General features: G+C 38.2%; 1 protein-coding gene across 10 annotated transcripts in view; it reads left to right on the forward strand.

The window, feature by feature from the left end:
* Positions 1-27,528, forward strand: part of LMBR1 (limb development membrane protein 1) — a 73,189-nt gene extending 45,661 nt beyond the window's left edge. For 4 of the 10 annotated variants that reach the window (XM_054189574.1, XM_054189572.1, XM_054189573.1 and 1 more), the window contains 12 exons: positions 2,643-2,769; positions 3,211-3,279; positions 5,759-5,823; positions 6,951-7,023; positions 13,105-13,185; positions 14,291-14,367; positions 14,601-14,678; positions 15,582-15,655; positions 15,889-15,979; positions 17,472-17,538; positions 21,855-22,016; positions 24,694-27,528. In XM_054189574.1, the coding sequence (XP_054045549.1) occupies positions 2,643-2,769; positions 3,211-3,279; positions 5,759-5,823; positions 6,951-7,023; positions 13,105-13,185; positions 14,291-14,367; positions 14,601-14,678; positions 15,582-15,655; positions 15,889-15,979; positions 17,472-17,538; positions 21,855-22,016; positions 24,694-24,776 (1,047 nt within the window). In that variant the 3' untranslated portion in view covers positions 24,777-27,528. Of the gene's footprint in view, positions 1-1,929; positions 2,143-2,642; positions 2,770-3,210; positions 3,280-5,758; positions 5,824-6,950; positions 7,024-13,104; positions 13,186-14,290; positions 14,368-14,600; positions 14,679-15,581; positions 15,656-15,888; positions 15,980-17,471; positions 17,539-21,854; positions 22,017-24,693 lie in introns of all 10 variants that reach the window. The other 6 variants (XM_054189571.1, XM_054189567.1, XM_054189568.1 and 3 more) reach the window with 4 other exon arrangements.
* Positions 27,529-27,740: the final 212 nt, after the last annotated feature.

Here is a 27,740-nt window from a genome sequence, read left to right on the forward strand (position 1 = left end):
AATGTTTTAATAGGGCACAGTCTTACAGATGCCTAATTGAGATTAAGTATTTACCTATAGGCTTTAAGCATCTTAATTTTTAATTTTTCTTAATCCTGGACTGTTACCAGGTATTCATTAGTGCCTATGACAGAATGTTTCTATCTAGTCACTTCATTGAAGTTCTTCAAAATATTACTATTTTACTATTTTTAAATGATCATCAGTGTGTGAATCCTATTGTCTATGTGCACTGTGGAATGTAGCAATTGTTCCACCCTTGGAGTTAACATGTCAGTCCTGCTTTTCAATGCATATGTGAGACTGCAGCATTGCTCATGTGTCACGTAGGTGCAGAGACAGGTGTAACTAGTGAGAACAGGAGATTGGTCCAATTTTCTGAGAATCAAAGATTATTCAAACTAGCATGGAACCCAAAAACCAGGGAAGGCTCGTTAGGCAGCTAACTGGCTTTTTCTAGAGTTTGTGCCAGTGGTACTTCTGGCCAAAAGCAGTGGTTACCTCCGAGCACGTGCTGTGGTCATCTCTCTTTTTGAGACAGAGTGTTATTTGTATTGTCCTGGTCTTACCTGACTTCGTATTACTTGCAGTAAATGTGAAAAAGTTATTTACAATTGACTGTATCCATCACAGTGTATTTCTTCTTTATCTGTTTTGACAATTGTGCTACTCCATCCAAGGGAGGAGGATTTGGTGTTCAGGTTGCCATGTAAAATGAAATATTTTACAGGTTTGTCCAGAAGAATCTATTGCTGTGAAATCTGAAGTCAGAGAGCCTGAGATTTGTGCATGTGTCTTGTAGTAGGGAAGTCAGGAATCCACTTTCTGTGGCTAAGGCTTTCAGAAACCCAGAAGGCAGCTTTATGTTTTCCTCTGCCTAGGAGAGGAAAGGAGCCTTCAAGGCTTTTCGAAAGCTTGAAGCAGATCTCTGTGCATGCATCCTTGAATGTTTTGGGTTTTCTTCTAGTCCTGTAACTTCCTTCTGTTGTAAGGTGAAGGCTCTATATCAGTGCTAAGTACTTAGACCGTAATCTGGTTGTTTCCTGGTAATTTATTGCTCAAGTTCAAAACTTTAATAATAGACATGTGGCTATTTAATCTTCAAATATATATATTTGGCTTAGATGCTCACCTTCAAAATAACTCATGGAAGGCTGAAGGCTAGTTTCTGAGAACTACAAAAATAACCTTTTTTAATAACTTTTAACAACATCAAAGTCACTTTTATTGTACACAAAATACATTTTAGGAGTAAATCTATATCCTATCCATAATGCCTTTAATTTGAATTTTGGTGTTTGAGATCCTTTATGAGTTGGACTTGATCTGCCCACTTAAACCTTACGGGGAATTTGGTGAAGGGCTTTTTTTGTCTGTTTTTCCTTCATGCCACCATAGCTGTTCTGCAGAGGGTTGATGGTGGAGAGGAACTGGTGTGCTAGATGAGATAAGTGCTCACGGTTAGGATGCCTCATTTGTGGTGGGATGCAGTAGTTATGTAGGGAGGCATAATTTTCAGGGTAAATGTCATGGAAAGATTACCCTCTTGCATTAAGCAGTGAGGGAAGAGGTGATAAAAGTAGACAAATAATAAAGTAAAACAAGCTTTCAGCTTTTAACTATAAAGTAGACTTTTCATTGGAATATACACAAATTGGGATGAATCTGTGTAAGGAACAAGAGATGGAGTTTGTTTGTGGAGATGTATACTGGCAAATGAAAAATAAAAGTAAAATTGTTATGTGAACAGCAATCTGATGGTCCGTTAATAGCAAGGATGACTGAAGAAAGTGTCCGAATAACTCTGTTGCTTAAAAATACAGTAAACAACGATAAAAAAAATTAACTAAATATAACTTTGTGTACTATTTGGTATATTTACACTTGCAAATCTAACACTCAACTATTAGAGTGTTGTTACATTTCTAGACTCGAGCGAATGCTGTGATACATAACCTTGTAGGCCTGCGATTTGTGTGTGTTGGAAGCGAGACGTTGGTGTTCCGCTCAGCTGGGAGGTTTTGGAGGCGGCTGCAGCAGCAGAGCGTGGGCAGAGTCGGGGCGGGCAGTAACGCCGAGCGTACGCTTGAGGGCTCTGAAGACTGCGAGGAACGGCGCAAGAAGCCATTGCCGTTGAAGAATGTATTTTAACTAAATTGGTGCATTGTACCTGCGCAGGGTTTAATGCTTGCGGGGCCATTTGGCTGTTTGCCATAATTGGCTTTCCATTCCCTTGATTGGAATCATAGATAAAAATTTGCTAATCCACTTTCTTTGCTGAAAGTATTAGAAAAGTAATCCATCTTTTAAAAATGCTCAAGCAAAATCATATGGTATAAAGAATACTTTATGGAATAATGAGATTAATGAGAATTGTGAGGCATATGCAATTTAAAACATTTTTCTGTGGTTTTAAGGGGAAAAATGCAATCTGGGCACTATAAAGCCATAAGTACTTCCTTTTTTATGCGCTGCCTTTTAAATGTGCATTACATGTTATCCTTTTGTCTACACGTTAAAATGTGAGTATATATTTAGGACGAAGGAACTGCTATTTGTTTGTATTTTTCTTATGTTTGAAAATACCCGATTCTAAGTTCTTGGCTGTGTTCTTCCCTCCCTCTCCCCTCTTCTGCCCACAGGGCATCAGAGCACGCATTTTGGAAACCCTTGTAATGCTTATTCTTCTTGCACTGCTTATCCTTGGCATCGTATGGGTGGCTTCAGCGCTCATAGACAATGATGCTGCCAGTATGGAGTCTTTGTATGGTATGGAATTCAAAAAAAACACCACAGTAGTTTAATTTTAATTGTGGAAATGGATGTTTTCAATTAAATGTCTTTCTAGAAAATGCTACATGAGTATTGCACAGCTTGTGAAGAAGCTGTATTAGTTTAGTCAATACCATTTTTGCTGTTAAATCTGTTTTTAGTGTGCTGAGAAGTTCCATGCTCATGTGGACGTGACGTAGGTTAAAACCAAGTGATTTAAGTGCAATGGAAATAAAAACTGAAGATATTTTTCAAGCTAAAGTACTTGGGGATTTAGTTGCCTACAGGAGATTATTAACTGAGTAATTCTTAATTTATTCTTGAAAATACAATTGTTCATTCCTGAATGCTTACAAAAAGAAGTGAATTCAGTTGTACTTGTGACATAAGTAGCCTATTTGTAATAAGCTAAGACTGTGCTCAATATTTTCTTTACAGACCTCTGGGAATTCTACCTCCCGTATTTATATTCCTGTATATCACTGATGGGATGCTTGTTACTTCTGTGTAAGTATTTTCTTGATTATTCTAAAAGATGAATGATTTTATGTATTATTTTTTTTTAAAGATCAAAGGAAGATTTTGTTGTGAAAACTAAGATTGTGGAAGTTAAGAGTGTGAAATTTTTTTTATTATTAAGTTTAAATTTAGATGTAAACTTATTAGGTTTGAGTTCTGAAGTTTGTACAAACGCTACCTTACATTTTTAGGTTTTGATGGGCTTCACGCCTCACCCAAAATAATTTCAACTTCTAACTTTTTAAAGCAGGTATTTGAAAAATAGGGACTCCATTCTGCAAAGAAAAACACAATTTTGAAATGAAATGTCTGCAGGAGGTCAGTAGTGTGGAGAGGAAGTTAGTTTGGAACGCTTAGTTTGTCCTATATTGAGTAAATGATCCTTCTTCCTTTCTTTAATTGAAAATCTCCCTGTATAGACAGAAGTTGGAACACAGTGCAATTAGCTTTCGTAATCACCAGACTGGTACCTGGCCAGTCTGGAGGTCAGTTATAAGATTGCATATAAAACAGTAAAAAAAACCCAACCAACCAACCAAACCCCAACCTTATACTGACTGCTCCTAACCAGAGCTCAGTCATCCGTGTTTAGGGGGATAAGAAAGATGATGGAAGGCTCCAAATCCCACTTACAATTTCAGCACCCCCCACCTCCCACCCTCCTCAAATAACTTCTAGAAAATTGCTGAAAGGGGGGCAGAACAGCTCCCTTTCAAGATTATCGTGTTTTCACCTGTTCTTCAGGCTTTATAGTTTACAGCTAATGCTTACAGGGCTGTCACTGTGGAGAAAGGGTGGGGAATGATAGATTAAACCAAAACTGAGCAGATCTGCATGAAAGGTGCTGCTCAGAGAGACCTCGGTGAGTCTCCTTAGGTTCTCTGTACGTGGAGGTTTGTAAATCCACGGCAATGGAGGGAGGCTGGGGGGGGGGAAGTAAAAAAAAAAAAAAAGGCACCAAGTGGTTCTGAATGTCTGCTGTGGGCTGTTCAAGAGTGGGGTTCGCACAAGTTGCTGAACATTTTAACGGGGATGTCAGCTTACAAACTTCCTACATCTGATTTGCAGTTCGTGTCAGCGGAGCTGGAAACACAGAGTGTACTCTGGGGCTATTGTAATCCAGTTCACCATTAAATAACTGGGATTAAATGCTAATTTTGGGAAGCTGTTTGTAGTTTGTACAAGCAAATCACTGAAGTTATTTAAGGCCCTCCAAGCTGGTTATAACTGTGTAGCTGAACGGGCAGCATCCAGCACGTGGGAAAGTGGTGGATGCGGGGGGGGTTTCATTAGATCTTCAGCTGGCCTAGTTGCGGAGGCAGCGGATGAGTGAGGCTTATTGCAGTGGTGATTTGGAGCATCGCTTCCTTTCTCTTTTCTCCTTTTCCCGCAGGCTTCCTCTGTAGTAGAGAAGAGTAGCTGAAGCTAGCCTTTTTGAATACTCTTGTGTTTTTCCTGTGATACATAGTAGTTGTAGGGAAACACTAGTTAATAAAAATAAATCTAATCCTCACTGTAAAATCTTGTGTGCTTTTCCTTTCTTTGGCAACACTGTTTTATTATAATGGAAACTAAATGTATGTTCTCATCCATGCTGTTACAAATTCCTTCCATCTCCTACAGGCTGTGGCGTTTGAAGGCTGTTCTCCCTAAACTGTTGATTTTTACTAATCACTTTCTATTATCATGATTTGAGCCCTTCTCCCAACAAGCATATATGCACCATACCTGAAAACCATCACAGGCTACAATCAAAAAGGGCCAGTTGTTGTTTCTAAGAAAAGTAGCTTAAAATCTGGTAGCTGAGCCTACTATGAACTGAAGCTGCAGTATAACTTTGAGAGCAAAGCAGCTTCATGATCTCTTGACCCGTGCTAGTAGATTCAATGCACCTGAGATGTTCTCCAGTGCTGTGGCTAAGTAGTGTTGTTCCACCCGTGATATTGCGGTTTGCAGAAGGTGGCTGTGCACGTATTGCCGCGTGATAATGGTTCCTGAACTGCCTGAACTCCACAACTGCACCTGGGAATTGTTTGGGAAAGCGCTAACTGGCCCAGGGCAAATCATGCCAGGGGTAGTTCTAGCAATTTACTGGTGTAGACAATCAAGTCTTAATGCCCAGGAATGTATCCTGGCACTACTGAATTTACTAGTATAGACATAGCCTCTGGTTCCTCATGCTTTGAATAAATAATTACTTGAGCAAGTTTAAGATATCTGATTATATGGTGTTCCTTGTTGAATAAAAAAAAAAGGCAGTTATGCTCTTGGAGGGGAGAGATGCTTGTCTTGTTCAAAATTCATATGATAGTAATGTGTTTGAAAGTTTGTATGGGAGTTTGAAGGTCTTGCAGTTCTCTTCAAAACCATACTTAGTTATATGTGGAATAGCATATTTGAACATCCAAATAAAAATCGGGTTTTGACTGACAAATGACTGGTTTGCGTGATCTTTCTTCCTCTGCAGTATGCACGCCAGTGGGACTTTCACGGATGTTTACAGTAATGGGTCAGTTACTGGTGAAGCCAACAGTAAGTGTTACACAAATCTGTCCTCGTGTGCTATCCGTTAGAAGGTGGATAGCATTAGGGTACTTTCCGATAGAATGCTTACACTTCCACGTAATTCTCTCTTCAGTTCATCAGATTTTCTACAGTCAATGTTTGGGTACTTGTTTAAAAGTTTTGATATAGGACAGAAGTCTCTTTTTTTTCCACAGGAAAAGGGTTTTTTTAATAGTATAGATCTCCTCTGATTTTTCCAGTTTATATAACTGCTACTAACATTAATATTTATTGCCAGTGTTACCTACTACGTCTGTTTTGCAAATACCTGAAAAGCGTGGGCTTGTTCTGAGTTCAGGAGCAAAGGATGCAAGATTAACTAAGGCTGGATAACAAGAAGGGTACCTGGGGGTACGCTCGGATGGGTGAAACGTAGGTCGTTGGCATGTGTAAGAACTTCTTATCCATAGATACTCTGCTGTTCCTGTGCTGAACGCTGTGAGGGAACGGTGAAGTACAAGTACATACAAGTGCTCTAGTGACTTTGCTGTCATGTTTCCTAGTTTATATTTACTAAAATTTGGGTGCACTTAGGCGTTCCTTTTCATTAGTCAGTTCAATCCTGAAAATACTAAGAAAATATGTAGTCTTTTACTATCTATAAGCTTTAAACCCAAAACACCTGAAAGCATGGTAGGCAGACTTCGTTTATTTGGTTTTAGCTTCCAATAGCAATTTATATTTGCTTGAAATATTGGTTTATGTGAAAAGTCACTTCTTAATATACTTTTTCAAAAACTGAAGTTATTTTTGTTTAAATCAAATTGAGTGTGAAGGTTGATACGATTTGAATATGGGTCAGGTGTACTGTCCCTTCCCCTGTTCCCTAAATGTCTTTAGTTTGAAACAACATAAGAGCTTTAACCTGAAGTGGAAACTTAACAGAAAGTTTGCTTACAGTAAAGAAATAGGTCTGTAACAGAATGGAATAATCTTTTGTGGAGTTCTTATTTGTTACCGGTATTGTAAAGTTGTGGACTATATATTTAAGATATAGGTTACTAGAACAAAATGAACTTGACTGGGTTAGCTCGGTCAGAAAAACAAGTGACTCTGATACTCAGTTCAGCTCATGTTTCTGTTTCCAAATACAGATCCTTGAAGACCTAGATGAGCAGATGTATATCATCACGTTAGAGGAAGAAGCAATTCAGAGGAGGCTTAATGGTACGCTTGTTCTGATCCTGCTTCAAATACAGTATTTAAAGTAGAGTGATTCTGGTCAGGAGTGTTGATCCTCACTGTTATGTAGTCTCTTCTCTCAAAATAGAAATTTTCAACATTTTAGTACGTAACAAGCGTTATAGGCTTACATTTCGTCGCTCACTGTTCAAGATTGGCTCGTGTGTGTGCGGTTTGCTTTGGTTTTGTTTTTAACATGTTTGTTAGCTCCAATATGTGAATATTCTGAGACTGAGGAAGCAAATTGAGTAGTTGACCAGACCCACCACCCTTACTGCAAAACAGTTTGGATTGGTAAATGACCGTACTTTAGCCTTGCCTGGAGAACAATGAATTTACATGAGCAAGAGGCTCTACTTCCTGCACTATGAGTTTTGGTTTTTATTTGGAGGATTTCTTCGGTTTCAGTTCATTATTATTTAGAATCTTAGGTAATAACTCATTAAACATCAGAGCAGTCCTTTATATTCTAGGAGATATTTGATGAATTTAATAATTTAAATAATTCTATTAATGAACAGCTATACAAATGTTTTAGACGTCTTGTATTTAGTATTACAATTTTGCACTTCTTGATAAGGTGTTTCTGTTTTGAAGTATTTCAAAAACAGTATGAAGCTTTGGCTTTCTAGAGAAAGAGTATTGCAGCATGGCAGGCACCAATTACGGAAAATGTATCGATTCTATAAACCTGGAAATCATGTTGTACAAATTTTCTTCTGAATTGCTTTTAACAGCATGGGTAAGCGATCCATCCACAATTTATACAATTCCTTCAGGTTGGAAAACCGAAGATATTCATGTCATGACACATCCGTTGTTATGTTGTCTTATGACTTATTTTAGCCTTAATTTTCCTAATTTCCTGCCTTTCTCTCTGACTCTTCAGTCTTCTGTCGTATATCTCAACCTTTCCTTCTTTCAAGTCTACGTGAGGCTCCTCGGTCAGGGAAAGTACCTTTGATAACAGTAGATCATGGTGGTCGTCTTTATTGCAGTGTTTAAAATCTGTGGAGGAGTAGTGACTTTTGTGCTAAAGTCATCCAGGGTTTCAGTTTAAAAGCAGTGTTCACCTTTGCTGTTTTAGAAGCTTAGGTTTTTACACTGACACGTGTATATATACACATTCACATACAGACATGCAAAAAGGTGCATGCAGTGAGTGTCTTTGAAGCTGGGATGGAGTAATTATAATTGTTCTGAGTGTTTGATGTTAGCTAGCAACTGTAAAATATTTGTTACTGAATGTTTAATGTTGTCATGGTGATTGTGCTTATGCGCAAGAAAAGCGATACAGAAAAATGACCCAATGGTTATTCAGGTATCTATTAGAAGTAGTGCCAAGTGGTTTCCGCTATTCGGGTGGAGAATGTGATTATTTAGTTGATGATTGTCTGCTGTTTTTCTGCGTAGAAGTCTATGCAACAGTTGTTTGTATTGCAATTTAGTAATATCACTCGTGAGGTGGACCTAGTCTGTAGGCATCTACTGATTGGATCTGGATTAAGGACCTGTGCAGGTGGCTCCCCCAGCCACTAGCCAAAAGACTGCGTTCTCTTGCAGCGAATCGGTTAGTATTCAAGGTAAAGTGGAACTGCAACCCACCCGTGTTCCCCGGAGCTCTCACCAGCCTGCTCTTGAGAGGTGAAAGATGTGGGGCTTAAATGTCTTTTGACAGGAGAGGGAACTGAATTCTTCTGTTTCATGTGCTGAAGGAATGGTATTGACACCAGCATCTGAAGGAATGCTTGAAAACCCATAATCTGGTATACAGAGAAAATTAATGGACTTAAGCAGAAAAGTAAATAGAAATCTAAACTTGGATATAGCATGTAGGTGGAGGGCAATGCGTTATAAGCACTAGAAGATACTCTGCAGGATTTTTGTGAGTAATTATTTAAGTAATTTTAAGCATGGTTCCCATTTATGTGGCAAACGTGGAAAGCTTCATCTTCTCTGCCAAAAGTCTTTCTAATACATACAGATTATGCCAGAAAAATAGATACTGTTTTTGCCAGAACTATGAAGACTCATGATTATCATGTTTATTGCATTTTTAAAAAATTTGTACGAATGGAGGTGTGGTGCTAATTACATCAATAAAGGTAGTGCTATGATGTTAGAGGCCGTAATCTGTGACTTAACCCACAGATTGTGTAAGTATTTTTGTTGCTGTATCGGAGCAGATATATTAAGCTACACACTTCCCATGCCCTGGCTGTTGAAACTCTTCCACAGTTGTGGTAGTGGAAATATATGTGCTTAAGTAACCCTGCTGGACAGTTTAGCAGTAAAGTCTTCTGAAATATGTACTCTGTTTATATGTATAACCAAAGAATTGAGTTTTTATTAAAAATGAAGAGGACCAGAGCACAGGCTTAAGCAATACTTGGTGGTTGTCAGTGCTGATTTTTCTTCTTGGTGGAATAATTGCTACGACACTCCTAGCACTGCTTTGCCCTGCCCTAATTAATGTTTCCTCAGACAATGCCTGGACATAGGAAGGGTGTAGCATGAATCGCTGTTCCCACTGGATAGACTGGGTAAAGCCTCTGTTTTCAGACAACAAAAAAAAGTTTAGCTGTGTGAGCTGGTGCCTTCTTGATTCGTATGGATGTAACCGTTGTGGCGGTGATGCTGCTGATAGTATTCTGTAAAGCTCTTCATATTTGAAAATAAATCGAACTGTGAAGCTGCTTATCTTCTTTGCGGAAACTAATTTTCTTCCTTCTCAGATGTCTGCAGTGCATAACTGAAAATCGGAGGAGGAGGGAGGGGAAAGTTTGATCGTGTTATCTACCCTAGTATTTTTATCTATTGAAGAGATACTGGGCTTTGGGAAAATGTTTGTTTCCAGTGTATTATATTTCAGTACCCACATCACTCCTACAGTCGAAGAATAAAGCTGGGACTTTTTTATATTAAAAGAAAAAAGTTGCCTTCAGCTATTAGTTTTCCTGAATCCAAAGAGACGGGTGGGGTAGGATCAAAAATACTTACTTGATCAAAGTTATTGGCTCTGAAGGTATCCTTACCTATGTAAGAAAGATGAAAGGTGTTGTTTTTATTGCACGCTAGTAACAGTGTAATTTTGAACTAATTGGTGTTGAACTGCCAATCACCTAGGGGGAATGCAAATAGATACTCTTACAATTTCCTTTGAGGTACTGAAATCTTATGTCGGGGCTGGAAGAAAAACAGAATAATACCGTTAAATTGACCTTAAATGAGCTGCTTTGTGGCTTTCGTGGAGAATCCCTTCTAACTTTTCATTGCTAGTCCAAACAAGTCTTGTCTACCAATTTGATTTATTGGCTAGACAGCGCTGACATTGAACTTTGTGCGTGTTTGAAATAAAGCTAATGTTATAGAGCTTTTAAGAATTTAGCTGCATCCTTTTCAAATACTCTTTTGACTGATCTGAAACTTTGCCTTCCCCTCTCATAAAATATCCTTTTGTATAGCAACCTGTTGTTTGCTACTATTTTTAAGGAGGAACTAGAACAGCACGTAAATATGATTCAGAATGTCTACTCAAGTGTCTCCTAGGGACTAATGTGATCATGCTGACTTTGTTGGAATGACTCCCGTGAATATCAGTGTTTTGAGCTCTAGATTTTTATATTGAGGGGAGGAAACAACATATATCTTGAATAAAGCTTTTCCTCAGAGACCCCTAAATCAATTATGGAGAAGAACGTGTCAGATGCTAACTTGAGTTTTCTTACTTTTTCAGATGCTCCCTTTAAAGTTCTTGAGACTTTTTCCCCCAAGCTCTCTAGCTGTCCTTTTTCTTAACTCGTGATTAATTAGTCATTCCATAAAACAAATGTCTTAAACTTTTTTTGGAGGGAATGCATGAGCACAAAAGCTTATTTTTATGTTGTTAAGATTTGGGTTTGGTGTGTTGTTTTTTTTTTAAATCTTTTTCTAAAAAAACCCCATATTATGCTTACTTATTTAAAAAACACCGAGAAATTAAACTGACATTTACATTGCAGGCACTTCAAGTGAACTAATGCTGTTACAAAACAGTATTTGTAGGTCCCACTGGTTAGTCCTGGGATTTGAGATATTTATGTACTTGAAGCCACTGTAAATACTACCACATACACATTATATCACTGGTATCAGAGATAAATGTTTAGGCTTAGCACAGAGGTTATATGTTATATGCAAAACTGTGGGTGGAAGAAGCAGGTAATTAAACACTTAAAAATTAATTCTTGAAACAGTTGGATGCCTCATTGATAATTCGACTGCATTGAACGAATCAGTATGAATACTCGGAAGAAAAAAGAGTAAAAGTTTAAAAAAACGACAAGAAATACTTCTGTGTGTCTTGGTTTTCAGGTAGGAATTCACTGTGCTGGAATATGGAGAAAGTGCAGGCTGGATGGGATGAGAAATTTACCTTCTGTCCTTGTGTTGAGATTGCTGGATGGATGAGCAGAGACCAGAAAATAAGGAAATGATGAGACTGGACTATAGAGTAGTGTGAGTGTGCCAGCAACCCAAGTGCTGTTTAGTTTTTGTAGGCAAATGATCAAGATATGAGATAAAAACCTGGACAAGACTACTAATCTCACAGAAATTTATTAGAGAGTGTTTAAAAAAAAAAAAGTGCCTGGAATGTGGTGCTATTACAGGTTACTCTGCAATCAAAGGTGAGGCTGAGGGTAGGGAATGGCCGACAGGTGAAGGGTGTCAATGTAAAATCAAGAAAGATGACAAGAGAGAGGACTTATTTTATTAAAGCCTTGAACTGTCACTGCCACAGTGTTTTTGCAGAGTGAGATTGGCCTGGAATGGACAGGAAAATATGAGCCCTCTTAACTTATTTTTGGAAACTTATATTCAGAAATAAAAGGGATGATACTGGGGTAAAGATGAGAGTGGAGAATGTTTCTAACTTATCCCGGGAAACATATTTCCAGTTTGTGATTGCAAAGAGTGAAAGCTAAAGCAGAAATGATGAGATCAGAACTGAAATAGTAGATCAGTTAGATGACTATCAGTAGATAGTCAGCATTTCAGAGCTGTGTCATTGCTTGAACATTGGTCAGTGTTTGTAGAGGAACTGGAATCACGAAGAGAAACCAGTGTGCTTGCACTGGAGAAGGTGGGTGTTTGGAAGAGGACGGAAGGTTGAGGAGAAAAAGGAGGAAGGGGGGAAAAGGTCTGGGTTTCCTAGAGCCCATGTAGGGATAGGAGGAAGAGTTGCTGAGCAACTTTTGGGAAGAAAATTAGCAAGGGAGAGAGGAATTAATATTACGGTTGTCAGTTTTGAGCTGGTGTAGAGGAGAGAGTTTGAGGAGTTGCACAACAGTGAGACATGCATGCGCTGTAAGCTGTGAAAAGGAAAGAATATGATCTCATGGGCGATTGTGAGGAGGGTCTGATTGTGGTTGTCGGAGGGAGCTCTGCGGCACAGAGAGACTGACCAAATCAGGCGAACTGATATGAGCAGAAAAAAGATAACGTCGAGCAGAAGATATGTCGACAAGCCAAGTCAGCAGTATGGAAACGGAGTTTGCTGAGTAAAAGGGACTGGGGAAGGGGAGGGAGAGGCAGCAGCTGAAACTGGAGGTCCAGCCACCGGCTTATTTGGTTTGGAGGCAAAAGTCTGCTTTGTCTTTAAGTTGATAAATAATAATGGCCTTGAAGGGCATCCAGAGATTCTTTACATCTTGATATACAAATCAGAGAGACATACAAGAATGAGGCATTTGAGCCATGCTGTGTCAAGCTGCCACACCATAACTGGTTTTTGGACCTGTGCGACAGTTCAGCAGTAGCTGGTCAACAGAATAGGCAGGGATCACAGAAGGTCATACCGTGAAACCTCTGGTGTGTTGAACTCCTCTGGTTAGACACAGTTAGAAGGTTCTTGACTAAGCCTCTGGTTTTTTTTTTGAAAAGTAGTTGAAGAGTCTCTGAAAAACACCTACAGTTTAAAGCCGCAAGTGTTAATGTGATGCTTCCTAAATCTGAAATGTCACGGTGTGTCTTACAGTACTGTGGTTAGGCTCATCCAAAAGAAAATACTGTCTTCTCTTTTAAAAGGCGTATCTTCCATGGTGGAATACCAGACAGCAGAGTTGGAACGAGAGCTTGAAAAAGTGAAAAGCAAGAAAACGAATTTAGGTAACAAAATTTTTTTCTACTGTTTCATGTGGATTGCAGTTTAATAAATGACCTTAAGATGCGGTGTTTAGCTTTAGCAGTCACTCAGTTGATTCCGGTTTGTTCTTAACGAAACATGTGCATTTGCAGTCCTTTCAAATTGTCATAGTTTCTACAAATACAGCACATGGAATCATTACGCCCCTCTAACAAACAAATTTAAGTAGGGAGTCTGATTTAGATCTTATTTTTAACACAACTTTAGAGAAAGTGTAACACTTAACTTCCCTGCATGGAGCTCAATAGCACAGTCTTTTCACAGAATCACGGAATCTTCATGGTTGGAAAGGACCCTTAAGATCATCGAGTCCAACCAAACAACCTACAATCTCGTATTGATATGATTATGATTATTTGGGATAATCTAAGACATTACTTTCCTCTCTGTTTTTTGAATTATTTCTATAGAAATCAAATTGTGTTTAAGAACACTAAAATAATTCTTAGGAGGTTTGTGTCTTTTAAAACTGAAAAGCGATGCTTTTGGCAATGGCAGCCACTCAACAGGAATCTCCTTACTTATTCAAAGGCTTGCAGGATTTTTCATTTATCAGTGTGTTATGTGCAAAGCCAAGACTAAAAAAAGTGGTTGGGTTTTCTTTTTAGACGTACTGGTGATGTCCAGTGCCTTAGTCTTGCCTTTCTTGCCTTATGTTACAAGAGGAAAATACTGGTTAAATATTTGAAATACCCTTCTGTCCCTTTAGGTCATACTAAAATATGCCTGTAAACAGCATATTTTTAAATTCAGTTTGTTTAAAACTTTTCAAAATTGTTTTATGCCAGGGAAAGAAAATGTTATGGTGAAACGTGCCTGTAAACAAGAAAGAAAAATCTACTTTTGTGTGTCTCCCTGGCCTTTCTCTTAAGAGGCTTCCTGGTTTTGGCATTGCTTTGTACAGCTCTTCGGGGTGGGTGTTTTTATGAATGGGTTGGTGTCGGGTCAAGATAAGATTCCTTTTGTTACCTATAGTTATAATGAGCTTATAGATACCTAAATGATTTTTACTTGTTTTATTCTATGGTGATCTACAGTATTAAGCTTCTCTTTTTCTATCCTGAACAGAACGGCGGAAGAAAGCTTCTGCTTGGGAAAGGAATTTAGTCTATCCAGCTGTTATGATATTGCTACTGATTGAGACAGTAAGAATTTGTGCCTTTTTTTTTTCTTTTTCCCCAGCAAAAAGTACAAAGAATTCTTCGATCATTTGAGGCAATAGTTTTAAAATTTTTGAGTGATGTCTTTAAGGAACAAACTTCCTTTCTTGACCATTTTAAAAGAATTTAATGTTATGAAATCTGGTAAGGATAAATGTATACGCTTTTAAAAACGTGGAATACTTTTAAATAACAAGACTGTTTCTACTTCTTTATAGTCCATCTCAGTCCTCTTAGTTGCTCTCAACATTCTTTACCTGTTGGTTGATGAGACTGCAATGCCAAAGGGATCAGGGGTAAAGTAAACTTCTCTTATGATTTTTATAATTTTAGAAATGTTTTGGAGCCCTTACAAAAGTGCAAGTGAGAACTTCTGCTTTGATAACATTGAAACTAATGAGCCTCAACCCTTCTAGGCTGTGGTCTTGTGTGTGCGTAAACAGCTATTATGTGACATGTTCTAATGAGTTCTCCATAAAACTAGTCCAGAATCTTTATGAAGATACAGAGATTTAGTAAAGTAAACCGGTAGTTTGGAGTTTGCATTTTACTCACGTCTCCTATTTTTATATGGTCTAGAAATGTTCAATTTAAGGAACTATGTTAAAAAAAAAATGTGAAAAGCCTGTCTTCTGTTTGTGTCCCTCTTACGAAACATGACAGTGTTTTTTCTCCTTTGTGATAAAAATATTTCAAGAAAGTAAAGAACAGCAGATTGAGTAGTAGTGTCTTTAATCATGAGGGGTTTTTTTTTATTAACTTGGTAGTGCTTTGCCCTGCGTACAGCTATATACGAGCTTGCCGAGCTGTAAAAGGTTTTTGGTGATGATAGCTGCTCTGCCTGTGGTATTGCAAACAACTAGAAATGCCTTCTTTTGCGACCTCTTATTTTAGTTTCCCAAGTGATGGAGTATGTGTAAAATGCAGCATGGTGGGTAGATGCAGTGTGAATAAAATGAGAATCTTTATACCTTCTGTTTTAGTATACGTTGCGCTCGGGTCTGAAAGCTGGCTGCTGCAACTGCACGGGGTGGGGGACTCGCAGGTTAGACCATCAGAATGCTCCTTAAATACTGAATTGAGAAAAGGCTGTATCTCATAGAAGTTATTTTATTTTTTTTTTGGTCCTAGTAGAAGCTAACTTTCTGAACAGTTGCATGTATCTTCTTAAATTATGCAAAGTATTTTTTTCCTCGTAGGGGCCTGGAATAGGAAATGCCTCCCTCTCCACCTTTGGTTTTGTGGGAGCAGCACTTGAAATCATTTTGATTTTGTATCCTTTCTTTAAGAACTCTGTCTGTTAACAAGTATTCTGTCTAGTTTTCTGGGACACTGGTAATTTACTAAGACACTTGCCTGGAGAGAAGAAAGAGATAGGTCAGTCCTTCTCAAGCACTCGAAGTGTTTTTGTTATTTTTCTTTGGTTCTTAAGACTTTTAGGACACTGCTGAGAACTTGAGTGAAACTTGCATTCCTTGGAGGTTCCTTTTTCCTTGATTCTCACAGCTATCTTATGGTATCCTCTGTCGTCGGCTTCTACAGCCTTCGCTTTTTTGAAAATTTCACTCCCAGGAAGGATGACACGACTATGACAAAGGTAAGGTAAAGTCTGTGATGGTGATGGCCCCCTCCTGTCTTTCTTGCCACCCAAGACAAACTGACTCCTTTAGTTAGTAATTGCCCTGAATGGCTCATTTGCAGTGATCAGTATTTGTTTGTAAGCTGCGTAAACACAAACTGGAAGATTTTCAAAATGCTGAATGAGTGGGAAAAAGGATGTGCTCTGTTTAGTTTGGATGGCATCCATTCACTTGTGAAAAGCCGGGAATAGCAGAGCTTGTTAACTGGCTATAGAAAAGCTAGTGAAAGAACTTTTTTCAAAGGAAACGTATTGCTAATGAGTAACTTTGATTGTGCTAACTGTACTTCAGGGAGCTTGTTTGAAATCTGAAGAACTTGGTTGCTCGAAGTAATACAGACGAAGTAATTCAAATTTGAATAATTAAACTAAGACTGAGGAGGTCTATTCAGCAACATTTTGCAGTCTGAGGCTAATTTGACTTTCCACAATTTAGCTCTGGCTTCAGAATAACAAACGCTGTTACCTTACGCGGAGGAACATGCTCAGGGGTTTGGCAAAATATTCCCACAGCTGACAAGGGGAGGTGATCAGTAACCAAGGAACAGATGTTGAATTTAATTATTTTTTTCAACGTGTTTCATTGTTTGGTGTGTTTGGGTTTTTTTTTTTTTTTTTTAAGTAATAGATAAAAACATTTTTACCATAAATTTGTAGAAGTGAGACAGTAGATAAACACATAGAATGGTTATAGGAGATAGATAGTAGGGAGTTGGAATGTTCTTAATGTTTTCTATTGTTTGTTTACAGTACACCGGGAATAGCGTAGAAATAAAGTAGGTAGATATTTGTGCGCTCACTGTTTCAGTAAGTTTTCTGGTGTTTTCTTTCAGACTTTGATAGAATTAGAGCTGAAGAAAGTGATCCCTTGTGAGAGAAAGTTTCAATTACTCTTTATAAAGGCTTCACAAAAACTAGAGTAAAATCTAACAGCTGTGAATTTTTTCGTACTATTTAAAGTAGTCAACAGGCATTCAGTTGAAAGGAAGCTCTTTGTTGTAATTTTTTAAATAATGCTAATCCTCCAAGCAGTTACATACAAAGCTTAAGCTGATACATCAGTCATCTATTCGAAGTCCGTGGAATGGTTCTTTTGTAAAAAGTTTGCAGGAATTAAGTAAACAGTCGACGCTTTGCAACATCGTAGTTGTGAATTATTTTGAACGTAAGCATACGTAACACTTTGATTAAAAGCAAATGATTACATATTTGATTATTTTTTTAACTCTCCTCTTGAATCATCTTGCGTAACACTATACGGAGGAGCGTGACAGAAGTAAGCAGGACTAACTATGTTATTGTAAATTGCTTTAGCTTCAGGATGAAGAATGTAATTTTCAGGAATTCTTTTTCATCTTGAAGCCCTGTTTTTCTCCCCCCGCCCCCCTTCAGGAATCCCATTTATAATTTTAAATTTATAATTTAAATGTCATTTGTCATTTTCAAACAGATCATTGGAAACTGTGTCTCAATCTTGGTGCTAAGCTCTGCATTGCCAGTGATGTCAAGGACACTGGGTGAGTGAAATGGGAGTATAAAACATTGTAATAAAGGAAGTTTAATTGAGTTTAAGAAAAAAACAAACGAAACCCAAACAGTCTGTAGCTGTACCTCTTACAGTATGTATTTAATTTGCCATCACTTTCAATAGAAAGAGCATGTATGTGTTGCCGCCTTTTCTACACCAACATGAGCTGTCGAACATACATTCTACGTACATGAATTGCAGAACATACGTTCTAAAAAAAAGCAGCTAAGCATTTTCTAGAGAAAATGTTCTTTTAAAAAGGTAGGTCAGATGTTAAACTTGTTAAAACAGGAGATGGTGAGAAGAAAAGGTATGGAGACCACTTGTTTAGGGTAGTATAAAATAGTTGCGTGTTCACTGTGAAATTATAGTGCTCAGTTTTTGTGGAAAAAATACATTTGGGGATTTCAGGTATAAAATTTGAAATAATGTTGAGTGCAAATATCTCTTTAAAAACAGTTAATGACTCGTTATTTTGAAAGCTTTTTTTTTATCAGCAATGATACCAAGCTACTTTCATTTTCCCTAAAATAATCTGCTTGCATTCTTTGTCACTTTGGTTTCCAAATATAAAAATTTGGAATCTGGCATAGTAGAACTGAAGTTTTGATCTTGTTGTTAAGAACTGGCCGTAGCATGTGAATTCGAACAACTATTTTAACCAGTTGGAAAGATGAAATGTTCTGTATCTTCTCTTTGTTTAATTAGGTAATCTTCAACTTCAGTTCTTGAAGTTAGATTGCAAGGTGTTTAAGTAGTGCAGAATACTTGCAGCTAATGTGGATTTCATTGGGAACATTAAACAGAACAAAACAAAAATCTTCACCTGGGGCTGTACAAGTCTTAGGTACAAGTTCAGGAGTTTAAGCTCAGGCCCACAGAGCAGTAACGTGTACCCAGCGGTTCTGTAGCTGGTTTCTTTTTCAACCAGAATTCTGTCAAATCAAGAGCGGTTAATATTTTCCAGTAAGCTAGACTGTACATGTTCATGCCATGTGTATCTATAGGTGATGAGTTTTATTACATTTGCTAGATCACTTTTATAACAAACAAAAAACCACCTCTAATGCATTTTGGAGGATTGAATCTTAAACATTCTAGAGCTTATGTTTTAAAAATCTGTAGTAAAACTTCACAAAAATGCAAAAGTATAATTCAAGTATTTAACTAGTGCAGTTTTTAAATACAGCCAGTATGATAAAGATCTAAGAAGCAAACCAGTTCTAGCACTTAGAGCAAGATGTGATGTTGAAAAGTTAGTGTTTTAGAACAGAATTTTAACGTTAGTATTGTGTCCACTAAGTTACTGCATTCATCACGTAAAAAAAAAAAAAAAAAATCATTGTTAATGATCTGTGAGATTAACAGTTGATAATAAACGGATTCTGTGGAAGTAAGTATACATGCTGGGTGCATTGTTGTCTCATAGGAAACAGATTAATGGTAAAACTCACTTAAAAAAAGACTGACAAATGAAATTCCTGAATAGTTTGCCATAGAGATAAATAAAAGAAGAAAAAAGATGGAACAATTAACACACAGCTAACAAATGCACAGTCACAGCTGTCCAAACAGGATTAATAGAGTGTATTAGAGTACAGTGAGTCATGTGGTGCTTTGCAAAAATATCGACATGTGTTGCACTACGTGCGCCCGCCCTGTGGCACTGAATAGATGAAAAGAAATAAATATGTTAAGCAGATTCATAGTCTTTTCACTTTATTAAAAAAAAACCAAAAATGAGTTTCTGGACTATTCATAAGAGACTAGACTTTATCATTATGGGAAAGGTAAAAAAGCAGAAGTTATCCAATACATGTAGTGACCCTTTTCAAGCTTTAAAAATGGAAATACGAGAATTTTTTGTGTGTGTTTCATAGCATTCTCATTAAATATGTAGGTGGTGGATGTCTCTAATCATCTGTCATTCTTTTGGAACTCCGGGAGAGTTTTTACTAAAATAAGTTATTTTACTGAAAGAAGTTAACTGATCTTTTCCAGAACGTTTCAGCCTTTTAGCAGTCCTTCTTGAAAAAAGTTTCCCACCAGCACCATATTGCTAACCACTGTGCAACAAATGGGGAGCAGAGAATAGCCAGGAATACAGCAACAAACAACACTGAATTTTCTAATATAGAAAAGTATTTCTAGTATTCTTCTCCTGATTTTTATAATTAAGTAAATAGTGACTTTAAACTTACTTGTATGTACAGTCTAAAAAACATAGTTGTGTTTTTTTTTTTAACCTGAACAATTCTTTATTTGGTAAATTGTCACCAACCTTATTGGATATCCATGTGTGTCCACCAGGGATGTGGCTTTCTGCTCAGTTACTGAGTAGTCTTTCAGATTGCAGTCTTGAGAATTTTTTTCTCCCACAAGCTTACAAAATGATATTCTGTCAGATTTTTTTTTTTTCTGATGAGCAGTGACTTTCTTTTTTTATTTGGAAGAGGAAAATGAATGGAGAGGACATGGAGAGGAAAATGAAGAGGACAATATTTTTCCCACCTGCTCGAACAGAAGTGTCAGGCTTTATTTTTGTTTGTCCTCATAATGCCTGCTCTCACGCTCGCTATTCTTCTGAATCCCTTTGTGTCAAGGAGTGTTTTTGCTTTTCCAGAGAACTCTGTAGTGGGTGCTCTCGCTGTTTGTTTCATTTCCTTTAAAGGTCTGGAAGCCTATGCATTGGAACTTGACTTTCTCAATTTTCTTGCAGCTCTGTAGTCTGAGTAAAACACTCTCTGCTTCCTTGAAAATATTCTTAAGGACGCTGTCTGTTTGCCTTCAAGTGTGAACGCAACTCCGCGGTTACTATCCTTCATCTGTTTACTGGTTGATTCAGGCAGCCAGTTTCCTCTTCTTGTGTTAAGACCTTTTGTGCTTTTTTGATTTTTCTCCTGCCTCTCTTGTTATTTCGATCAGCTTCAGTAATCTTTTATTTTTTTTGCTTTATCCTTTGAAAGTTCTCCTCCTTTTCACTTTCTTTATTTTGGTGTGTTTTTCTTAGATGCTATATTTGATTTCCCTATTTTTTTTTATTGAATTGACTGATGCAGAGTACAAGAGGAGTGTGTACCATTTAACATTGTGATAGCTGGTTGGAAGCCTTGCCTGTCAAGGTACAATGAGATTCGTATGTGCCAGGTTTACCATTAAAAGGAAGGTAACTGGCCCTTAGTTCTCTTCTGTTTCTCTTCATTTATTATCACTGTTGAAGTCACAGTTCTTAAAGCCCCCAAAAGTTTTTAAAATAAGGTGATAGAAAACTCACTTCCAGGAATGTCAGAGACAGGGTTGTTATTCTGATTGTCTTCTGATTTCTGCTGCCATGTTAGTTCAGGGGCGAGGTGAGCTCCCTTCCTTCGCACTGTGGGAGCACACGTCACTGTGCCATCACCTGTGCCAAAAGTTGTGGGGGTTTGGGGAATATAATGGCTCATCAATCCTAGACAGCTAATATTGATATTCTGCCCTTTATTCACTGCAGTCCTTGATGTAGACCTGGCAGAGGAACAACCCATGGTGGTTCTTCTGCCTTCTGGGGTAGACCCTATAGCTTGTAGGCACTTCCACGTTTTGGAAAACTTTTTCTCCCTTAGCTGTAGTGATTGACTGGCCTTTGATCAGCACAAAGCCCAAGCGTCAGTGGATTGGGGTCTGCTGTGAAGACAGCCTGTCAGCACTGTCTTTCAGCCAAACTCTTTCCCCTCTGCGCAAATGCTCTGTGGCTCCAGTGGTGGGTAGGTCTGGGAGAAGAACTGCAGCTGGAAAGATGTCCCAAACTTCCGTTTCAAAAGCAGTGGCTCTGAAGAAACACTTACAAAGGCTTAGTGTTTACTCTAAGATGTTTTGGCTCTCGTGGAAAAGCTTTTTGCTACCTGTATTTTTTTAATAAGAAAGCCCACGGTGCATTTCATCCTTTTCTGGAATAGATAAAGATTTTGTAGAAACTGATATTTCAAGCAGTTCATACTAATACTGATTATTTCCTAGGTATATTTATTGAAATTATAAAAGCAGAATTCTTATCTAGAATAGACAATTTACTTCCACTCACATTATTCAAGGATTTTACCAGGAAACTTAACAAACATTTTGATAAGTGTGTCTTACAGTTTTATAGTGCTCCATGAAGGGGAAAATGACCTTGAGAAGATTGTCTTGTGTGTTTAGCCATGTCTCTTATAGTGTGTTGTCTGAAAGAATTTTGTTTCCATATGTAAAAAGTAATAGAATTAAACATTTGTTTCTTAAAAAATGTAATCAAGTTTTTGATATAAATCTTAAATGCAATTTTAACAGGAATCACCAGATTTGATCTTCTTGGAGACTTCGGAAGGTTTAACTGGCTGGGAAACTTCTATATTGTATTATCTTACAACTTGCTCTTTGCTATCATGACAACGTTATGTCTGGTCAGAAAGTTCACCTCCGCTGTGCGAGAAGAGCTCCTGAAGGCATTAGGTAATATTGCCCTGAAAATTGAGTTGGTCCTTGAACGTTTCCTTTCTCCAGCACTGATACCTTGATGTTAAAGTTCTGTTACGACCCCCAGAAACCTTTTCTTTGGTAGAATTTTCTATAAGCTAAGGTGAGAATGCATAGCTTTGTGTTACTCTTTCGAAGAGTCAAGAGCGAAGGTACAATGTTGATCTTAATGATACGTCCATGCACTTCTTGATCTGCAATTAAATTTTCAGCCTTTAGAGAGCACAGAAACTTTCCCATCGCTACTGAGCAATTATTCCAAAATAAAACTTCAACTTGGGTGTGGGTTGGCTTTTTTTCTTTTTTGTTCAAACCAACTTATTAATTCCCTAAAAGAGGTTAGTAGAAGTCTTAGCTGCTTTGTTGTGATGCGTTTTTTTGAGCACTACATGTTCAGAAAATGGTTGCACAGAACGTACATGATCTCAGTAACTGGCTGAGTAAAACCTGTACTTGATGTAATCAAAATTTTGATCAAATTGTGCACTCATGTTTCTTGGTTGTAGAAGAAAGGCTTGAAACATATTTGATACTAAAAGGATAAAAAGTACATATTTAGTAATTGAGTTGTTACTACATTTTATCTTTACTAATTAATGAAGCTCCTATGTATTTAGAGCCCTGGAGTAGTATTTGATTAAATTGAGGGAACTAATGGGGAAACTTCAGTATTTATAACTGCAGATTCAGCTTGTGGTGTCTGAAAGGTACTTATGTTTTCTCTGATTACTGCTTTCCAGAGTTGTGACCCTGGCAAACAAAATCCAAGCGCTTCCTGGAACACAACTCTACTGGCGGCAATTAAGTTAAAATCAGACCTACTAAATAGGGAAATACAAACTGTCTGATAGTGTAGGATTAAAACAAGCCATTCTGTGACTTTTGTTTTTTATGTTGAGTTTTGAAGCACCAGGGGACTGATTAGTGGGCCAAGGGTTTGTAAATTGGGTTTGACCTTTTTTTTTTTTATGCTGAAAATATTTTCAGAGAAGCTCTGTTGTTGATTGATTGAGACAGATGATGCAAGTGTGATGTATTTGACGTTATCCCCAGCTTTTAGTTGAGGTCATTTTATGAGAAGACTTTGATTCATCCCTTTCAGTTGACTTGCATAATCCTTTTCTTTTGTGTGCAACTGTTTTGACTGTAAAAGTATTACTACTTATAACGTAATGGCTGTTGCAGAGCTCTGACGGAAATAAATTAACATCAGTCTGCATGGGCTTACAGCAACAGCTCTGGTAAAACTTTAAAGTTTCTGTCTCAAGGCAAAGGATTTAAAAGATTTATCTTGATAATTCGTGGCTGTATTAAACATATAGAGTTTAATAAAAAAACACGTTGAAAGCAGATGAACACACTTCAAAATGCAGGTGTAGTAGGATGTAGCCGGTGTAGCAGTCACTGGATGGCATCATTCTAGTGGATGTTTTAGGGATTTGTGGTGGCCTCTTGCCATCACATGTTGTGTGACTGTTGTGTAAATATTGTGATCAAAATGGAAGAGCAAAGTAATTGGTAAAAGGTTTGCATTTGACACAGGCGGGGAGTTACAAATCCCGAGGAGCGCAGGTTCCTGACACAAATCGGGTTTGTTTTCAACGCTATGTGTAACAGTGTCTTAAAAAACGTCACCTGGAATTCAAAGAATGGTAACCAAAGTTTGTGTGCTCGTTTCTCCCCCATGCTGAAAACTCTGATAGCGAGGACTAGAGGTTGGTGGAGCATCATAGGTAATTAGTGGAAGCTAAATTCCTGCTGCAGGCCTGTGACCAAAAGAATTCATGTCATATTGGGACTTACAAATAATATGATATTGAGCAGATTTTGGTTTTTTAGTAATGCAGTCAATTTTGGAATTCCAATGGTGCAAGCAATTCAACTTGGGACGTCACGGCGCTTCAGTAAAATATTCAGTATAGTCTGTGCTAAATGAATAAGAAGCTTTTTCCATTTTTGATCCTTAATTTTAGAGACTTGATGGAAGACTTCAGAGAGAGACTGTAGGAAGCAAGGAAAGACTGACGTTGGGTTTTTTGTGAATAAAATATGGTTAAATTTACCATCTTTCCCCTCCTCCCCCCAAAAAAGAGTAGTTTAATTACTTGCCTGGGGCAAGATGGGCAAGCATTCACAGTAGAGACATATGCAGTAAGAACAAATGGCTGGAAACGGAGATACACAAATTAGTAATAACATAGGCTTAAAAAATATTATTAGACGTATAAATGGTTTAGAGAGGTGATGTGCTCATCACCAGTGATCTGAAGATAAGAAATGGATGCTGTTCAGAAAGATGCTGTAGTTAAAAGAAACGTTGTAGGTAATTATTTTGGTCTTTGTAGGTTGACGGCGTAAAGGATTGCAAGTCTTTCTCGGTTCTTAACATCTAAGTCTGATTCAAGCACCGTGCAGTCAGGCTTCTCTCACTTCCCTGTCTACCTGTTGTCTTGGGCTTTTCTCCCTTAAAACACAACTGAGGGCGTTTCCCAGAAGGCATTCTGACCTGAGCTAGAATGTCAGTCCTTGTCTTGGGCAAACGTGAAGTCCATAATCACAGAGTAGAGCTTGGTTTGTATGTATTCTTTTGGACGCCTGAATGCACGAGACATGGGAGAGTTTCAGTTTTTCCTTCTTGCTTAATGTTTTGCAGGATTAGATAAACTTCACCTGTCAAACAATCCCAGAGACTCGGAGACAAAGCCGTCTGCAAATGGGCATCAGAAAACACTGTGATTAACAATCACCTGCAATCAACAGAGCTGAAAACGTCAACCTCATGGCATTCCTGTCATCTCATCAGCATTTTTATATTGATTTTATTTGTTGATAATTTGGGTCCAGCCTTGTCTCATTTTTTGATGCTGTGTGCTTCTGAGGAAGTTAGGTATATCAGATTCTTCTCTTTCCAGTGAACTTTTGGTCTGCTTGTTTATTTCCCAGTTAGTTAATGCAGGAGGTGCCTTGAAGACTGGAAGCTGAGGAGAATAATGCATTCCTTTTTCTTTGTTGACAGTCTCACATCTTTAGATATAAACCTGGTACCATTTGAATGCACAGTACCTCCTGTGTGACACAGACACAGCTACACAGAATAACTTTGGGACTTGGTTAAAACAAAAAAGAAAAAAAAAAAAAAAGAAAAAAAATGATACACTTGAAGCCCTGTATGACCCTTACTGGAAATGTAAACTACCTGGAGTAGGTATCCTTGGCGGTAGATGACCGGTTCCACTGAGGCTGTGTTAAAAGTGACAGTAACCGGTAGAGATCACGGCTCCGTTGGCGCTGGATGCAGTAGGCTGTCCGTAGTCTAATGTCGCGAAGCTTTCGCGGGAGGCCAGTGTTTTCAGCGTTCTGGTCTTAGCTCCCCATGCCAGGTTGCTTTACTGGTAGCCAGACAGTGTCTTATCGAATAGAGCGAAGTACAAGATGAAGATTAACTTCAGTGTTAAATCTGAGCCTAGTATGCTTTGTAAAAAGCTGTGTAGACCCCCTGTCACAGCTCTTACAGTTCTGTAAGCTATTGTGCCGCGGAGGTCACTTACCCTACTACGTACACCCCTGTAAAATTCTTTATGAACTACTGTGTATAAGCAGTACTTGTAATCAATGCAAGTAGCACAGGCCGAGGAGGCTGCAATTGCAGTTTTTTTACAATCTTCTTTAATTTGAAGTAAATTATTTCTCTGAATTTATACTATAGTTACCAGGATTTCTGTTCAGTGGCGTAATCCAGTATCTTTCGCTAGCCTGTTTTTTAATGTACACATGAACATGTATATAGGCCTATATGTGTAGATACCGTAAATGAAATTCTAAGCTTATAGAGATGCGGTAGGTGGCTTGGTAAGTAAAACTTGCGTGTTCAATCTCGGTCGTATGAATTTCTGTGGTGTTACAGTTCAACTGCTTGGAGGCCTTGTATTCAGGATGGCATCGGTGGGTGGTAGCGTCCTTTTCCTTAGAATTACTGCAGCCTTAGGGGTCCTTTAAGCAGTCTAGAGTAAAGAAAAAACCAACCACCAACAAAAGCCCAAGTAAGTATTCAAAATCTGGTTGCGTTTTTGTCCTGCTCTGCCACAAGTAATCTGCAAACAGCTTGGAATGGGGACACCTTCAGTGTGTGCCGGTTACGTAGTGAGTCAGATGAACGTTCCTGTTTATTTCCTCTTCCTGTACAACGAGTCTGGCTGTAGTTTGAGGTCTTACCCGTGAGCAGGCGGTGACAACCGGTTAGCTCTCCAGCGTGGTTCTGAAATGAGCTAAACCTCGTGTCAGAAACTCTTTGGCTGTTCTCCTGAGATGCCTGCTCTGGGCTGCAGACCTCATTGCTCTCTCTGTGAACGTGAGCTTTTATTTTATTTACTCCCCCCCTCCCCGGAGTGCTTCAAAAATCAAGCTCCCGTATACACGAGGATTTCTCCTTTTCTTTTTTTTTTTTTTTTTTTTTGCAGCTGCCTTTTCTGACTTGAACTGGGGCACAATGTAAATACTGCTGTAGTAAATATGAAGCTAGAGAGTTCCTCCTTTTTGTGTGTGTGTGATTAGTATAAATTCAAGGCTTATGAAACTGCCTATTGATGTGTTGTACTGAGTCTTGGAAGACTTAAAGTAAAATTGCTTGATTTCACTAAGATTTACAAGCATCTTTTCTGTTGTTTGAGTTTAATGCTGACATTTTAGTGAGAAATCTTTATATGAGTCAAAGTTCTGCAACCAAGAACACAGCGCTGTAATTAAAAGTTGTTTTAAAATGTGTTTACATTTAAACTATTGGAAGACTTATTATTAGGGACGTCATTCAGGTATTCTCAGAGCTTGTAGCCTTATGTATTAGAATTATAGTTAAAAAAAACCCTAAAAAGTATCCACTTGTCCATGCAAGTGATACAATTGTCCTAGTGTCTTAATGGGGCTGGGGAATTGTGGTGTGCGAGGCTGGTTAGCTGTATTAAAATATTTCTATTGCGGCTTTAAGACAATTATTTAAATACACTCTGCGGAACTGAAGAAATTAATGTAAGGAATGAATTCAGGGAGTGTGAACCAGCACAGATAGGTCTTGCTCTTTGTGCTTTTGGAGAGATGCTTGTCCTGGCATCAGTGACCCAAGAACATGGAAAAAGATGGGATTACAACGTGTATGTGGCTTCTGAAAGTGAGCCGGGCAGTTCCTTAAACTGAGCAGAGACAGTTCCCGCTGACAAGCTCACGGGTTTCAGGCAGGACTTTACAACTCTCTTTCCAAACCGATGTTACAGCCTTGCCCGTTCCCGGTCCCGCTGCGGGCAGATGTTCGGGTTGAGGCTGCGTTAGTGAAGAGTTTACGCTGGAACGCGGAAGACGGTTAAGATGCCGTGAGGCTTCCAAGGTGGATGAGGAATTCGGCACTACCTTGTGCGATTAAGGACTGTTCTGTTTCAAAATCAGCTGTTCATATTGTGACACTGTCCATGTTAAAATATACCTTTGGCCTTGAAAATGACATGCTTGTGCAAAACTTCTTTACAAATACAGTGCTACAAATATACTACGTGTAAGATACAGGTCACTATATACTTTTCACAGAGGCATATGGTCACTTAAATACAAGCAACTGGTAATTCATTAATGGATATTGCCGATACATTCCTAGTATTTTGACTCATGTAGAGTCAGGTGGTCTATACCTTCAAGGTATATACAGCTGATCTTAGT

The sequence above is a fragment of the Rissa tridactyla genome, chromosome 2 (genome assembly GCF_028500815.1).
Source record: "Rissa tridactyla isolate bRisTri1 chromosome 2, bRisTri1.patW.cur.20221130, whole genome shotgun sequence".
Taxonomy (NCBI): Eukaryota; Metazoa; Chordata; class Aves; order Charadriiformes; family Laridae; genus Rissa; species Rissa tridactyla.